Here is a 17,451-nt window from a genome sequence, read left to right on the forward strand (position 1 = left end):
AATTTATTTTATCTTCTAACTTAATTTTCTAAATCAATGTTTAACCAAAAATCACCAAAACACTCCTAGTGGCTAGTTGATACACATTAAGAATATGTTTGATAAAAATTTAAATTTATTAGTAACAATAATTTGCAACAAATATATTTTCTTAAACTAATATCCATCTAAACATGCTGTTGTAGCTGTGATTGACAATGAATTCCGCATCAATTTCCAGCATAGAGTTCAGAACTTTCTCGAATCTTCCGTCACGCCGAACTGCATACTTAACTCACCGGCGCGTAGCCGAGACGCTCCATCAAAGTGCTTCTTCATTGCCGGAAAGAGTAGGTAGCAGCAGTAGCAAAGCTGGAAGGAAATCATTTATTCGCTACACTGTCTCTGCTAGCTATGGTGATAAGGAATCGGGTTCAGTTAACTCTAATGAGTTTACTTCTCCAGCGAAGGCACTCCGGAAACTATTAGAATCGCCGGGAGTTCATCAAGGACCAGCTTGTTTCGATGCTCTCAGTGCTAAGCTTGTTGAACGAGCTGGGTTCGATTTCTGCTTTACAACTGGTATGCAATTTGTTCTATGCTCAAATCTTTTTTTGCTTTTAATCACTGAGTAAATCCAGAGGATTCACGATAGTTTGACTATTCTAAGATAGCTGTTGACGCACTGCAGTGGTACTACTTTATCTTTGTTTGTGGACTGCAGCTCTTATTATTTCTACAGAGCGTTGGTTAGACCAACATTGTTGTATGGGGCAAAGGGCTGGCCAGTCAAGTACGCCCATGTCTATAAGTACAATGTAGTAGTGATGAGGATGCTCAGATGTATGTGTGAGTATACCAGGAGAGATATGACTAGGAATGAAGTATTACAGGATAAAGTGAGACTGGCCTTCGTGATGTGGCGGACAAGACGAGGAAAGCGAGGCTGAAGTGGTTTGGGCATTTGAAGAGGAGGCGTGTGGATGCGCCAATAAGTAGATGTAAGGGTTGGAGAGGTAAGGGTAGGCCAAAGAAGAACAAGGAGAGGTAATTAGACATGACATGATACAACTTCAGATTACTGAGGACATGATCCTAGATAAGAAGGTATAGAATAGAAGGTATGGATATTGAGGATTAGGTAGAAATGTAGTAGATAGCTGATTGGTGTTTTACTTTAGGTGGGATAGGCAGGGGACTAGCCTCATCTACAGTTCTTCATACTCTGTAGTATTATTATTTAGTATTCACATAGCTTCTTATTCTTTCACGTGTTTTACCATCTGTTGTTTGTTGCTTATTTGCTTTGTATCTTGCTGTTTACTGTCTGTTGCTTATTCACTTTGTATCTTTTAGTAAGACATGAAGCCATGAAATAAACCAAAGGCGAGACTCTGCTATAAAGTTAATTCTGGAACTAAAAGAATTTCTAAGATCTCTAGCCTCAGTTCTTGTTAGGTTTTTGTATACTACCTGGTTAATGGCTCCATATAGTGTTGTTAATTAGTCCAAACCCTTCTGCTGTTGGTAGAGCTTGTTGAGGCGTTGATGTGTGCTGATTATCTACAGGCTATAAGCACTGGAAATTAAGTAAGGTGTTGAATTAGAACTTTCAATGTATTAGTCTTTCTTTCTTTTGATTTAACTTAAGAATGAAGTTATAGTGAGTTTGCCAAATACTTCTCATATGTTCTTTTGTTAGCTAATATCTGGAAAACATCTGTAGGTTTTGGAATATCTGCTGCACGGTTAGGACTGCCAGATGCAGGACTAATTTCTTACGGAGAGATGGTGGCTCAAGGTCTAGAGATCACACAAGCAGTGTCCATACCAGTAATTGGGGATGGAGATAATGGATATGGCAACGCCATGAATGTCAAGAGAACTGTGAAAGGATATATTAGAGCAGGTTTCGGGGGAATAATCCTTGAAGATCAGGTTTGCGTGTTTCAAGCTTTTTTACCCTCTACTGTTGCTTGATAATTCTTGTTCATTTTTGCAACTCTTTATAATGTTTTCCATTTCCTCCTCTAGCAATGGTGTTAAAACATTCCTTTTCCTCAGTTAGTCTGTAATTTGCTGTCTCTTTTGAAGGGTGGCTTCCAATTTTCATTTTCCCTTTATAAGCTCCTATAGAAATTGATAATGTCCTTCTTGATTTCCACTGGATTCCTAACGGAAGTGCCATTTAATTTTCAGCGTGTCTATATGGTTGTGTATTGTTTAAGCGCATTTGCCATCATCTGAGAGAACTTTCATGCTCATGTCTCCCTTTAAACATCTGAACTCCATCTCCAAGAGATTTTTTCTACTCAAGGAATTTTTGGAATTCCATGAGTATAGATCTACACTACATATACAGCTTCATGCAATGGTTTTGTTTCTTTTGACTTTCATTTCAGAGGAGGAAACAGAAAGGAATGCGAAGTATCCACGTTTTCTCTTCATGCGTGTGATTTGCAAGGAAAATAATATAAAAGAGTGTAACTTCTATTGGGCTCACTTCTTTAGTTGAATGAGAAAGCAACTGAGTTCAGACTTCGTCGTTCCTCACTTTCTATTCTATCCAAACAGAAAGAAATGGATATCTTTAACTATCTATGCCATTTTCCTTCTTCTTTCTGCCATCCCTCTTTCCATTTTTACTTTTTTGATTATTGAGTTAGTGTCATGAATAAGTCTTGATCCTCTTCCTTCCGTTTCTATTTCTTACATTCATGTGAAAAAAAATTTTCTACTTGTATTTAGAAACGTCCAGTAACTAAGTAAAAGAAGCAAATCTACTTTAGATATTACTTGGTTCTAGGTACAAATATCTTGATTTTGATGCCTTAACTTCATTTATTTCTAATGAGGCATCTCACAAAATGCAAGTATTTGGGGATGTTAATTACAAGTCTAAGCATGCACTCTAGGATGCAAGTGTTTTAGGTTTCACAGTAGAGAATATAATTTTACATTCTTGCGAAACTTGAATGATTTTTCTATGGTGGATTGTTAGCTTTTCTTCATGCTTTAAGATATGGACCACTGTTCCTTCTTTAGGACTTAAACAAGGAGAAGCAATTAACATGCAAATAGAAGTTTAATCTTATTGATTTGTTTTAGAACACACACTTGGTCAACAAGTGTCCCCATGTGCAAGACTTTTGTAGTTCAATTTATCTTTATGTCACATATGATAGTATCATGGCTTCAATTTAAGGGGTGGTTGACTCTTCATTCGTTTTCTTTGTTTAGGCAGAACATGCTTAGCAATGAGCAGAACTGCAATTCACTGAATCGTAATTTTAAGCCTCAAAGTTCATGTATTATACATTGTCTCTGCTTTTATCTAAATACTTTTATACATCTAATAATAAATAAAGCATTTCCTCCCTGTTTGTGTTTTTTTGGTATCACGAATACTTTCTCCTTGTTATTTGTTCTTTTTGTTAATTTTACTCCAGAAGTTAACGGTCTTATAGAATGTAGTTGAAAAATCGTAATTGTTGTGGCTCTCATCTCCCTTACCTCCACCTTGTTTCTGGACTTAATCGCGTGTGATGCTGTTTTTGAAGGTTTCTCCCAAAGCATGTGGTCACACACGTGGCAGGAAAGTTGTTTCTCGGGAGGAAGCAATCATGAGAATAAAAGCGGCTGTTGATGCTCGAAAAGAAAGTGGATCTGACATCGTGATTGTGGCACGTACTGATGCACGTCAAGCAGTCTCCTTTGAAGAAGCCATTTGGCGGGCACGTGCTCTTGCTGATGCTGGAGCTGATGTTCTGTTCATAGATGCTCTTGCTTCCAAAGAAGAGATGAAAGCTTTCTGTGATGTCTATCCACTGGTTCCGAAGCTTGTATGCCTTCTTTCCAGATTCTGCATTGACTAGCATGTTTATATTATTCTAATTAGAAAGCTCCACTTCAGTAGATGTTTTTATAAAATATTGACTCCAACACATTCTCTATAAGCTTCATTCTCCCAAAAAAAAAAGGAACATTTTCTAAAAGCTAGATCTTTAGTTAGTTTGTTCTGTTGGAACTATCTTACACCTGTTCATAGTGTTGACAATTGTTTGGATTTTGTTAGCTCCCTGGTTCTAGCATAGGGAAACTTGTCTTGGAGCTGAAAATGTATTTTTGTCTTTTGTGCTGGCGCTAACATGCCTTTTATCTTTTGTAATATGGCATCTTCCTGATGCCCTTTCAATGATATTATCTTACTTCATCAAAAAAAGAAAGTAGAAAGCTCCATGTAGTATATATATTCTTCTCGGTGACATCCTTTTGCCTTTGTACACATGATCAGGGCATTGAGTTTTGTTATAATGGAGGAACTTTCAGCATTGGTTTGGTGTAAAGTTTTCTGATAGAGCTTTTACAATTGCATCCAGGCAAATATGCTTGAAGGTGGTGGTAAAACACCAATATTCACTCCAATTGAACTTGAGGAACTTGGATACAAACTGGTGGCATATCCACTTTCCTTGATTGGGGTATCAATCGGTGCAATGCAGGTTAGTTTTTGTACTTCATATTATCCTTTTCCTACAGAATTTTTACTTGTTCCTGCAGGTTTTATAGTTAGGCGCATCCTGGAAGTACACACATAAAAACAACACACTTGCTAGCTATAGATCAAACCTACTCAGAAATTCCTCTGCCCCACCCTATACAGAAGTATGACAGTGATTTCATGGGAATATCTTTCCTTGGAAGGGAATCACTTACACCAAACTGCCCCTTCTGTTTCCCTACTTGAGGAACATCTTTTCTTCCTTCTTTTTTTTTTTCGTTTTGTTTAAAATTAGTGATCTCAAAGTTTCTTATACTGTGCAAAGTTGTAGTTTTTGGACTAAATGAAGCAAGCATTGAGAACGAGGTACATAAGCAGCAGGCTATTATGCCATGAGAGGCTATGAAGTTTTTTTTTGTGTTTATAAAGTAAGTTGATTTATTGATTGGCATAAAGAAGATGCAGAGGCTATAAAACTTAAGTAAATATGTATGTAGTTTGTGGATTTGAGTGTGCAAAAACAATCCAAATCCCTTATTTTCCCAGTTTCTCTACCATTGAAGAAGTATTTGGTAACATGTGAAGATATGTCTTTATCTAAAGGACTCTTTATAAAGGCAATTGATGTTGCACTTAACTTGTTTTGTTCTATATCCTCAAATCAAGCATATCTTGCTGAAGCTTGGAAGGGCTTCAGTGAGTAAGTCTTCACACAGTCAGTCATTGGTTTCTTAGTATTGTTTCTATTTTCTGTGTTCTTTTTGTTTCTTCCTGCAATTTCTCCGAAATGTATATAAAACAACACTTGAAATAGAAATAGCTAGATTGCTCCCTACATAATCAGCTTTTAGTAGAAAAGGCTAATTCTTCACTTGTCAACTACTAGCTTGAGATACAGACCCCATGACAGCTTGCCAAAAAAATTTCTGCTGCACAACATTTACAAAAAAAAAACGTTGATCTCTTAACTCGTTACTAACATCTTCAGGATGCATTGTCTGCCATTAAAGGAGGTCGGATACCATCGCCGGGTAGCATGCCTTCATTTGAAGAGCTAAAAGAGATCCTAGGTTTCAATACCTACTATGAAGAAGAGAAGCGTTATGCAACAACAAGCAGTCAACTTCCTTCTCGTAAAGGTGAGCAATGCCGTCAATTTAGGCTTTCTAATTATTTGGAAAGACAATTTGGATTCAGAACTTGTCAGATCCTTTTAGTACTGATCCAAAGACATTTACCTTGCTTTCACATTTTAAATATCAGGTGATTTCTCATCAAACAGCAATGAGTATGGTGTTCAACCCGGCATCCAAGCTGATAGAGTGCAGAGGACTCAAATACCCGAGAATCCTGTTGAGGTATTGATACCTGAGGTGTATGACAGATTTTCTGGTGAGGGTAAGAAAGGAAATTTCTCAATGGCCTGGTCTCGGAAATTGAGAGTCAAGATTACTGGAAAAGATGGATTTGAAAAACTAGATATCAGAATTCCTGTAAGTTATACTCCTCAAGCTGTTTTTTGTCTTTCAGCTATTACATATGTGGAATTAGTGAGCTAAAAACTATTTACAATAAATGTTTTAAGAGACTATTTAACAGTTCATGATGCATGACGAAGGGTTCACACTGTCATTGACATAGTTGATATTGTCTTGAGGTTTAACAATGAATATTTGAGAGCAAGTCTTAATTTTTTTTATAGATATCAGTTTTGGTAAATCATTTTGAAGCCTTGCAATGCTAGCACCGCACCCACAGTCCGCTTATTTTTTTTCTTTTGTAAAGGAAGGCTAACATCCCCACTTAAATTGTTCTGCTGGACTCCAGCAAGGGCTTTTATGATAGTAACAGGCTAGAGATGTTGACTCTTTGGTGGGCCAAGAATTAAGTAAAATGCCTCAGATTTAAGGGATGCCTTCTTATCTATGTTAGAAGCTATGTGGTAAGAGACTCAGTTTTGATATCAAATATACTGAGTTCTATATTCCAAGTTTCAATATCTTAACAATTATCAAGATTTAAATTTTTAAGAGAGAATAATTCCTTGTGTAGTTTTGAATAACTGATGTTTTGGTAATTGGTGCCAAACTATGTTGCAACCATTTTGTTGGAGCCGTTCTTTTTCTTGGGTATAATCACTAGTTCAAAAACAGTTCGGAATCTTTTTGATCTTACATTAATGTTGTGATTCTTGCGTATCCACAAGAGAATATATGAGGTGCCTGTTTAATTCAATTTAGAGTTGTATTTGTGATATCTTTAGCATTATGCACTTTCTTAAGGTTCACGCGTGTGCATGATCAATCTCTAGTTTGTCTTGGTTGTGTAACATAGTTTGAACTTGGTTTTTTATGAATATGGAACCTCATCCTCTATATCTTTGTGCGCGTGAAACTGTCTGCACATCATTATCTGTTGCATCAAGTTTATTAGTTTTTCCAATATTTTGCGTCTCTTTTCCTCAGGCTGGATTTTTGGAAGGAATCACAAACATAGTTCCAGGTATGTTTGTTATTTTAAGTAGTTGGTAATGTTTTTAAAAAGTCAGATCTTATGAGCACATTTCTGAAAAGTTCAATACTGTGTCATTTTTTTTTCTATACAGCTTTGGTAGGTGTAAACATCAAGTCTCTGTTGGATGAGGCAACTTTAGAAGAGGGTGGGAAACAATTGTTGGATTTTCAGGATACAATGGGTGACAGGATACAAGTTATTTTGGAGTAAAGGAGATCTTGCTTCTTATTCCTGTATTTTGATGAATGAATATTATATGGCAAATGATGTACAATCCCTAGCTTAGCTTGGCCCCTCAGATTTGGTCTAAATGGAAGAGCATAATGCATATGAAATAATGTGTGGGTTAAGCGCATGTTACAAAAGAGTATGGTATTGTTTTCTGCATGTAATCCCCTAAAATATTGATCAATAATATAATTTAGTTAAAATATGTATGCTTTTTAATATCCTATCTTAATTGACACAGTTCTCTTGTTCTACCAAAAAAAATGTATCACATGCACCATGTATACAGTAATAAGGATTATTATTTCATGCAGGCAAAAATACAGTTTTTCCAAAAAAGAAAGAAAGAAATATAGCTAGTAGAGCCGTCAATATGAGATAGGCATGTTGGGTCGGTCTGGCCTAGCCCGGGATTTAATAGGATTGGACTATGATTTTTGGAGTCCATTTTGAGAAAAAAGTTTTTTAGCGTGACCTGAATAAGTCTGCTGATTTGTGGGGCTTGAGAAATATCTGTAGGGCCGACCCATGAGTCGATAAAAATTAATTAAAAATATAATTTAATGTTAAAATTTAAAATTAAAGAGAGTTCAAATTCAAAACAATCAGGTTAATATTTTTATTTATATACTTAATACTTTTACTTAAAGAAAAACTTAATAAATATTATAAAGATAATTTTATTTGTGTATTTGGTTAAAAAATAATAACATTGACATCATGTAATATTGTTTTATCGATATTTATGATAATATTTTTAAATTATAATTTATAATTTAATTTAATAATTTTAAATATAATATGATTTTTAAATAAATTGGGCTGGGGTGGCCTCACAAGCCTGTAGCCCATGTACTTGTGAATTGGGTCGATCGTTTTCTGGTTCACAAAAAAATGACTAGCCCAATCTGATCCGTAAAATATTAAAGCAGGTATGAATTAGCTTCGATGGAGTGGACTGGCCGAAATATTGACAGCTCTAATAGTTAGAGTGCATTTGATACTTTTTTTTCTAAATAAATAAAGCTAAAAATTCTCATGGCTAAATCGGTTTTTTAATTAATTTAAAGTTGATAAATTTAAAATGAAAATTAAAAAGGACCAATTTGGCAAACCCTATAAAAAACGCTGTGAGAAGTGAAAAAGCTTCAAAAGAGTTGAGAGGAAAAAAACCCTTACATAGATAGAGAGCAAACCTAAGCTTGAACTCAGCAGCGAATTTTAAGCGTTCATCGTCAATGGACGCCATAAGGAAGCAACTGGATGTGTTAATGGGAGCTAACCGGAACGGCGATGTGACGGAGGTTGATCGGAAGTACTACGACCGTGAAGTTTGCCGTCTTTATCTCTCCGGTCTCTGCCCTCACGAACTCTTTCAGCTCACTGTACGTAACATTTAACACCGCTCTCTCTATTTCTTCGTTTCCTTGCTTCCTTGTGTTTGTGTTTGTATTTGAATCCCTAGGTTATTTACTGTTGTTTTTGGATAATCGAAAAAAATTCATTTAGGAGTCCAAAAATAGTTGAAGCTTTAGATTTAAATAGTTTTTGTATACATAGATCTTAATTTTGTGCTATGAAGTGTACTCCGGCTATTACTGGGCAGGGGAGAGTGAAATGCGTACACAAATGCCATAGAGCTCTCTCTATCTATATGTTTACATGTTTCCTCGTATGTGGGTGTTTGTATTTGAATCCTTAGGTTGTTTGTTTTTTTGGTAACTGAAAAAATTCATTTCGGTTGGTGAGAATTAGTTGGAGGCTTAGATTTAAATATTTTTGCTCCATAGAGTTCTTACTTGGTGCAATGAAGTGTTCTCGGACTTGTGGGGTAGGGGAGTGAATCTATACTCTGTGCAGCTGTTTCTATGCCTAGAATTTGGTGTGCTTAGAGATATCAAAGGAGAACCTCTACTGTGCATCTATGTTAGTTATTTGTTGACTATGTGTATAAGTAGATTGTGCATTTTTGGTGCTTTTTGAAGTTGAAACAACTATTTTGTTCTATAACTGCTGAAATGAAATTATAATAAGAAGTTTTGGATGGAAAACTTTATCCAAAGATGGGGGTTGAGAACACTCTGCTTTTGGAACAAAATTGGAGGAAACCCTGGTGATTCAATTCCTATAATTTGCCCACTTGGCACCGACTGCTATGTGTTATTTTCTTTTGCCTCAAGATTTTTGCCGTTAGAATCACCCTTTAGTAGTCAACTGTGTAAGAAACAATCCTTTCTTGGAATTTATGGATTCCATATGGAAAGATGTGGGAATTCTGTGACCCCTATAGTAGCTTGTGGTTGAAGACATCATTTAGAATGTTCTCATTCAGTGCTCAGACTACTACGGGTCATCTTACTCTGTCAATGCTTGCCTGTATAGAAGCGCCATAAATTTGTGGAATTCATCCATCTCTCAGTCTTGCAAGTTTCTTTTGAAGACTAAGTCTATGAAATTCTTCACACTTGCATCTCTTACACCTGGGCGACTAGCATTAGTCTATGGCTCAAAATGTAGAACCTTGAGGAGAGCACTTCTTGGACTTCCTTTATGTCACCACCCATACCCTCATAAGCTATCCCTGTTCTTGATTCCTACTTTGATAAATATTTGCTTACAATTATGAAGATGTGAACCAGTGAAATACAAGTTGATAACAGTAATGCTAAATACTTGTAGGAAAAAAATGATAAATATTGCTCCTCTAGTATCAAGCTTTATTTAATTTAATGGGAATCATCTTTATCTAGTGAAATTAGTCAATTCTTATTGATAAGGTGAAACCAGTCAGCATCAAAGAGTCAACTCACATGCTATCCATATTAGATCTTTGAATTTAAAATATCGACTATTGAAAATGCTTGTTTGGGTGGGTAGGGGGGGGGGTTGTTGGAGTGGTTCAGTTTTGTCCCAGGTGTCCTCCGTCTTCATTTCGAGTTTAATTTTATTAATGTTTTGCACTGATTTTTTGTTTTAATTTCTTTTCTGTTATGCAGAAAATGGATATGGGGGCATGCCCTAAGGTGCATTCGTTGCCTCTAAGAAAAGAGTATCCTTCTTTGATGTGTGTATTCTGATTTTCAAAGTGTTTCATACTCATGTTTTGTGCCCTAATAAATTGGAGAATTAATATCACGACAAGGCGTTTTGGGCTATTCAAGTAAAAGTTTTCTTACGACTTTACATATGCTAGATAGGGTGGCTGTTGTCACAGGGTGTTTAACTAGATTATCTGTTGTCTTGAAGATTGTAGAAGTTGTTGCAGTATTAGTGGGAATTGAGACAGATTTCTCATTGTAAAATATTATTAGGGACTGACAGGCTTCCTAGTAGCTGGAAGTGAGTGATCAACTTGAATCCTGTTAAATGTTATGGTTGTTTTTAACAAGGATATTAATCTGAAGATCATTGATCTCCTCCTCCTCAAACTCCTGTCAGTCCTACTAGGGTCGTCTAAACAAAATTGAGGGCCTAAAGCCGAACTTCTTAGAGGCCTTAATTTATATTTTCTACTTGACATGTAAATCGAATAATACTCCCTCTTTTTAAAAAAAGAATGACCTCATTTTCTTTTTAATCTTTTTCAAAAAGAATGATCCTTTCCTTTTTTGGCAAAACTTTAACTTTAACTTTCTACCTGGCATGATTAAGGCCACAAGATTAAAGGATATTTTGGTACATTTGATAATTTAGAACCAGAAGATCAAAAAGTCTTCTTTATTTTCTTAAACTTCGTTCCAAGTCAATCTAGGTCATTCTTTTTTAAACAGAGGGAGTAATAACATACTCAATGTAATTTTACAAGTGACTGGAGAGGGTATGATGTACACAAACATTATGAAGCAAGAATGTGAACAATGCAAATTTTTAATGAATGAAATATAATATAAAATCAAGATAATATAACCTGGCTCTTGAATTTGAGAAGTTGATATATTGATATCAAAATAGTGTTGCTCTGAATTTAGTAAGTTCATATGATGATATTGAAACAGCGTTTATTTGTTGCAGTGTTTGAAATTTGAAGAGAAAGCGACAAAAAAATCTGATCTTTTTTATAAACAGACAACATTAGATTTTGCATAATGGAGAAGGTTCGACCGTTCAATAGATCTCGGGATATTCAATAATAAGCGAATAAGAATAGTGAGATGGGAATGAAAAAGGTAATTATTAATGTTTCCTTCTCAAAAAGAAGAAGGGAATGTTATAAGTAAATATAAGAATAATAATGTGGGTGCATGTTAATCGTTGGGATATAAATGATGGAACGAAATAGGTCACTACGTAAGAAAGGATATTACAATTACCTAAATCTATTTCATTTCTTAATAATTACATCGATCCCTATGTTAAATAAGGTAAGAAAATTGTTATATTTCTGGCCAAAAAATTCGTTTCAAAGTTATTGTGTGTATATATAGAATGTTAGGTAAAAGTTGGGGACCGAAAGAAGTTGGGGCCCAAAGCCGTTGCTTAGTGACCTTATTGTCGAGCCGGCCCTGAATTCTACTGAAACTACTGAAAAAAGAGGGAAATCTACAGGAGATATCATCATCAAAATAAACAAATAAATGGACAAGAGGTGTTGTATTCTTTGGTCGATTTGCTTCTTGAAACAGTAAAAATCTAGTACCATTTGTCTTGTCTTAACCTTGTCTTAGATATGAAGAAGCAAAGGCAAAAGGTCAGGATAACTATGACAGGGACTTGGAGGATTTAATAGACAGGCTGATTGTTGAGTGTGACAGGAAAATAACTAGAGCCCTTAAAAGGCTTGATGAGGAGGATGCCAAAGCTGCTATTGCCATATCAGTATCTGAAGTTACCCTGGTAATTGTCAAGTTTGGGCTCTAAGCTCATTATTTTCTTTTGTTGGTCACTGGTACTTCCTCTTTGCCCTTCCTCCGTATACTTGTCATTGTTACAATTGTTTTCAACTTGTTTAAATTATAGACTCCGGAGATTGATGAGTTGTCAAAGCAAATTAAAGAGAAGCTGAAAGAAGCTGACATACATGGTAAGTTCTTTTAGATATTGCTGATTACCTGAATGCCACGTGAAAGTACCTTTTACAAGTCTTGCAAGCATGACTATGTAGTCTTGATTGGTTATTTCCCATTGTTAGGTTGCTCATATTTTACTTTTTTTGGTTGGTTGCATTTATACATAAATGACGAGTCAGCTTGTCAATTTATATCTCTCTTTGAGCATACAGAGGTTGAGGGAGTAAATTATACTTAATGATTGCTGGTGATATTATTCATCGATTTCTCAAAAAAAAATATTATGAGATTCATCATTACTTTGTCTCATAATTTTAAGCTGGAATGAGTTTTAGTTTCATTCTTGGATCTAGGTTGGCATCAACTAACATATGTGTCATAAGTAAATTTGATCATACTGTGATTTCAGAGTAACAAAATGTGAAGTGCTAATTGCACCCAAGGGTGTGGCCTAGCGGTCAATGTGAAGTGGTTGATAACCTGATGTCTCAGATTCATAACTCTACTGAAACAAAAAACACTAAGTGATTCTTCCCATCTTTCATAGACTATACCTGGTACTTGTTGTTGGTGGTAGGTGGCATGTTTGTGGAATAAGTCAAGGTGTGCGAAAGCTGGTTAGGACACCACTGTTATCAAAAATAAAAAGAAAATGTGAAGTGCTATTATTTTGTGGAATTTTCCTTCTGATGAAAAAACTCAATGTTTCTTTTTGAGTTGGCCAAGTTCTTGAATGATCTAACTTTTCTGCAGATCTTGAAGGTAAGACAGATATGAAAATTCGAGCTTTGGAAGAAGTTGAAGAACTTCGAACTAAGAGAGCAGACAAACAGGTATCAAAAGAACTTAGAGATGTTGAATTTTAGTTTGCCATTCAGTCAACTTGGCAAACATTAATGACATTGCTATACTTAACAGTTCACTCGGTAGTGTGTATTGTCAGAACTTATATTTTCTTATTTCGAATGGCAGTCAATGCTTCTTTTGGATGCATTCAACAAGGATCGAGCATCTTTGCCGCAGCCACTTCAGAATGCTCCACAGTTGGCACCCTTGCCTGCATCTACTCCAGATCCTCGCATACAGGAAATGATAAATGAGAAACTGAAGAAAGCAGAAGATCTTGGTATGTTGAAATCTAAATATTTATAAATTGGCATTGCTTACAACATCCTCCACTTCTTCTACAAGACTAGAAATCGCTTTTTGATATGCTCTATTCTGTCGACTCTCTCTTGGAGTAGTACAATCTCATTATTTTGGTATATGTCCATGCACTTGCGTACGGGCAGTTGAAAAGGAAAGTACCATCAGGAAACACTAGTGAGTAATTCTGGGTTTCAAAATGCTCCCTTGAGATTGTTATTGGTAAATACATGGGAAATGGCAGGGTATTATGTGACTGAAGTGGGAGATACTGTTTCGATTTTGATAATATGAAAAAAGATATCTTTTATTGCTGGACAATTGTTGTTCTACCTTGAGATCAGAACAGCCATATTCTGCTATAGAAGTTTGAAATAAATCTATGCTCATTTCAATTCATTTTGTTCATATTTATTTTATTCAATAAACCATCACCAAAGGTTGTAAGCCCTGGTGTGAAGTGTTGAGCTTGACCTCTAAAGATCATTATCAAATTTGTATGTGAGATTTTGTTACTCTGATCTCAATTTATGATGAAAATGCATTACTGGGAGGCTAAGGATAATTATCTGCACATATTCTCTGATCAGTAGTGAAAATTTTCCTAGAAGTGATTTAAGCAAGATGGAAGCATTTCTGTGTTTTAAACCTCAAATGAAGCTAAATGCCTGTTAATACACCTTGTACAGTTTCTTCTACTATCTTGTTGCACTTGCTTTTTGTGAATTGATCTAATATATAGAAAAGAGACTGTGTGGCAGGGTTGCTTTTGCTCAATGTTTTTTTTTAATCGTATACCTTTCCTTTTACCCTGGTATCTAGGTGAACAAGGAATGGTTGATGAAGCTCAGAAAGCATTGGAAGAGGCGGAAGCTCTTAAGAAGGTTGCCAAACAGTTTTGTTTGTACTTCAATTGTGCTTGATTATAACTTTTTAGTGTTCAAATCGCCCTTCTTTCCTTTCTCTATTTTTTTTGGCTCAAAACACTTCCCCTTCCAGTTCGACTACATTTAACATTTCTCTCCTTGATATGCCTGTCTACTTCATTCAGCTACCTGTGAGGCAAGAACCTGTTCAGGATTCCTCAAAGTACACTGCAGTTGATGTGCGGATTGTAAGTCATTTTTCTAGCTCCGAGAAGCATTGTTTGCTGTTAGTTCTCTTCATTTATAAGTTTATATATGTGCTTTTACCATATTTATCTTAAATGAGTAGTGATCTTACTTTACAAAATTATTCAGATGATTCCTTGAGAAAAAAAAAGCCACATGTAATCATTCTCTGAAAGCATGGTTCGGAGTCGCAGATGGTTCTTAGAATATACTGTGTGACTCGGAGAAGAACTTTTACGGTCTCTTGAGTCCGACGGTGGTATGACTAGTTTGATGGTTACAAGAGGTGGGTCAGGTGAGTTAATTGGGTAACTGTGGTAAGGAGAAACCTTTAGGACTGGGTTAATTCAGAGGGATGGTCGAAGTTCTTTACAAGCAAATCATCACACACTAGTCGTGGTTAATGGAAATCTGAATGGAAAGAGTGGACTCGTAGCCTAAGCCTGAATTAGGGGCCCTTTCTAGCTGTTTACAAGTCAATAAAGAGCTCTCTTCTTTTTGATACTTTCCGATGATAATGATGCAGTTTTCTAGCGTTTTATTGAAAAAATGAACTGTTAAGAATCTCTTAAGAGCCAAAGTTAAATAAAGAACTGGAGTGTTTTTAGCTGCTATTTGATGTACGAAAATGATGCCTCAAGTGGGCACATATGAATGAGTGAGCAGCAGAATCCGGGAAGGGTGTTGTTTGTTGCTGTTCTTGCATATATTTCTGCCGAGGAATCTCACTGGTGGTCTTGATATGAATTTACTATCCCTGACATGTTATTATAACTTTTGCAGACTGATCAGAAGCTCCGTGTATGCGATATTTGTGGAGCTTTCTTAAGTGTTTATGACAGGTAAATGCTCCTTTTTCCATTTCATCTTTTGGAACACTTTACAAGTAGCTGTGTAGGGAAAGCAAAAAGCTGCTTTGAAGTATTGTGTGGTTCAGTTTTTGACATGGCGATTGTACCTCTTGTCACCAGCAGGCTTTTTGGGCCCAGTTTTTCGAGGATAAACTTTTGCCGCTAAATAATGTGCGTCTTTTCTGTGTTAATTTTTCAATCATGTTATGTTTAGCCAGAAAGTTATGGGAGCAACTTCATTTTGCTGTTATCTATTCAAATTTTGTTTCTTAAAATCATTGGACATAGTACTTGAAAATCCGGCTATCCTCACTTCTCTTTTTCTTTCAGTGATCGTCGCTTAGCTGATCATTTTGGAGGAAAGCTTCATTTGGGATATATGCAAATCCGGGAGAAATTAGCTGAACTTCAGGTAAAGATAAGATATCTACTTGAAGATTTCTTCTATTGTGTTGCAGGTAGGTTCTGTTATTGGAAGTATATTACGAGAATTTTGCCATGTGGTATTTGTCAATACATGTGCCTGTTTCCTTATTATCTGGTTGCATACAATAATCTCTGATTGAGCACATTTGATTTATAGTTCCTAAAATTGATCATCTGAATTGTTTGATTCTGGTCCTGGTTTCATGTTTCAGTTTCTTCTGTGGGCACTTTCTACATTTATGCCCTTTATAGTTATCTATCTTTTACTGGTCTTACTATTGTCCATTGTGAAATGTGTATTCTCATATCGCACTTCATATTTTTATGGAACCGTATTAAGGTAGATTTTGAGATGGGGTAGAATGGTTGAATAAGTGACACATGTGTGACTTCTTAAGAGCTAAAGAGGGTTGGTAGTTATATGAAGGAGATCATCATCATAGAGGAGAGTATAATCAATTATTTAGTGCATGAATGAAAATATTGGTCTGCGACTTTAGGCTCTGCCGGTTCCTGCATCTTCCTTTATGAACAGAGAATACAGCGGAAATCTCTTATGGTTTGCTGCCTTGCGAGACAAGGGTGAAAATTTGTTTGGTGGTGATGGTTTGTTACTGCTACTATGTGTTAGCAATTCAATTTTTGCTATTATATAATGTGTGAAAACGTTTCTCAATTATTTGACAAGGATGAAACTTTGTTTTGTGATATGCTTTATCTGTGTTTTCTCAATGATGAATTGCCAGGAAGAAAGAAACAAGAAGCGCAAGGCAATAGAAGAAGATAGGAGGTTGGATCTCGTGTCCTTTACTTTACTGTATCTACTTTTGCTTTTACCATCTTATCTTCAAGTGTTCAATATTACTATGCAGATCTAAAGAAAGGAAAAGCAGGGAACGCGAGAGAGAATCAAGCAGGGATAGAGTTGATAACCGTGATCATGATCGCAGGAGTAAAGATCGCAGCTATGATCGTGAGCGTGACAGAAACAGAGACCGCTCTCGGAACTATGATTCAAGGAGTCACAGGAGATCACGTTCACGGTCAAGAGAAAGGTCAAGGGATTATGATCGCCACAGGTTCATATTTCTTTCACTTAGCATATGGCATTATATACACAATGTTGATCCTTGCAATGCCAAATCAATTGTATACACAGAGAAACGTAGTTTCAGTATAATTATATCCACTTGTTCAATATTCTCTTAACAGATTTTTTTTCCTCTTTCTCCAGGCGTCACGATCGCTACTAGGTGAAAGTTGCTGTGGCATGAGGAGTTGAAATCTTGTGTCTTAACTTGGTGGATGTTTGGTACTTGGTAGTATCTAGGAGCTGATGTCATATATATATACTGCTGTTTTTATTTGGTCGTTTTTGGATTATGAATTGGTTAGGGGGGTGAAGTTTGGTATTTGATTATCAAAATGACATTTTTTTATTGTACCAGCCTTTGAGATTTCTCCTCTTGTGGAGACAATAACCCATTTAAAAATTCTTAGGCTTGTTTTCGCCATCATGGGTGATTTGTTTGTGGAAGATTGGTGTCGTTGATTTGTAAGTTTTAATGCTCGATTTGTTAGACATTTCAAATGAGAGTTAACTCTCTTTTTTAAAAGAAATTGGTTCATGAAGTTAACTAAGATGTGAACTCAAATCTTTTCTACTAATGGCGAATCTAAAACATATC

The 17,451-nt window shown here is 35.9% G+C and overlaps 2 protein-coding genes across 2 annotated transcripts; both read left to right on the top strand.

The window, feature by feature from the left end:
* Positions 1–7,427, top strand: LOC101247324 (uncharacterized). Its single transcript, XM_019213887.3, has 8 exons — positions 1–561; positions 1,706–1,917; positions 3,540–3,821; positions 4,359–4,481; positions 5,469–5,619; positions 5,744–5,973; positions 6,946–6,982; positions 7,086–7,427. Exons 1-8 carry the CDS (start codon positions 198–200, stop codon positions 7,202–7,204), a joined length of 1,518 nt encoding a protein of 505 aa, XP_019069432.1. The 5' UTR covers positions 1–197; the 3' UTR covers positions 7,205–7,427.
* An 845-nt stretch (positions 7,428–8,272) lies between these two features.
* Positions 8,273–17,300, top strand: LOC101247022 (uncharacterized). Its single transcript, XM_004239602.5, has 13 exons — positions 8,273–8,607; positions 10,219–10,271; positions 11,887–12,055; positions 12,179–12,242; positions 12,982–13,061; positions 13,201–13,354; positions 14,197–14,258; positions 14,426–14,488; positions 15,270–15,328; positions 15,668–15,749; positions 16,510–16,553; positions 16,636–16,842; positions 16,998–17,300. The coding sequence occupies exons 1-13, from the start codon at positions 8,461–8,463 to the stop codon at positions 17,014–17,016; spliced, it is 1,203 nt and encodes a 400-aa protein (XP_004239650.1). The 5' UTR covers positions 8,273–8,460; the 3' UTR covers positions 17,017–17,300.
* Positions 17,301–17,451: the final 151 nt, after the last annotated feature.

The sequence above is a fragment of the Solanum lycopersicum genome, chromosome 5 (assembly GCF_036512215.1).
Source record: "Solanum lycopersicum chromosome 5, SLM_r2.1".
NCBI classification, from domain to species: domain Eukaryota; kingdom Viridiplantae; phylum Streptophyta; class Magnoliopsida; order Solanales; family Solanaceae; genus Solanum; species Solanum lycopersicum.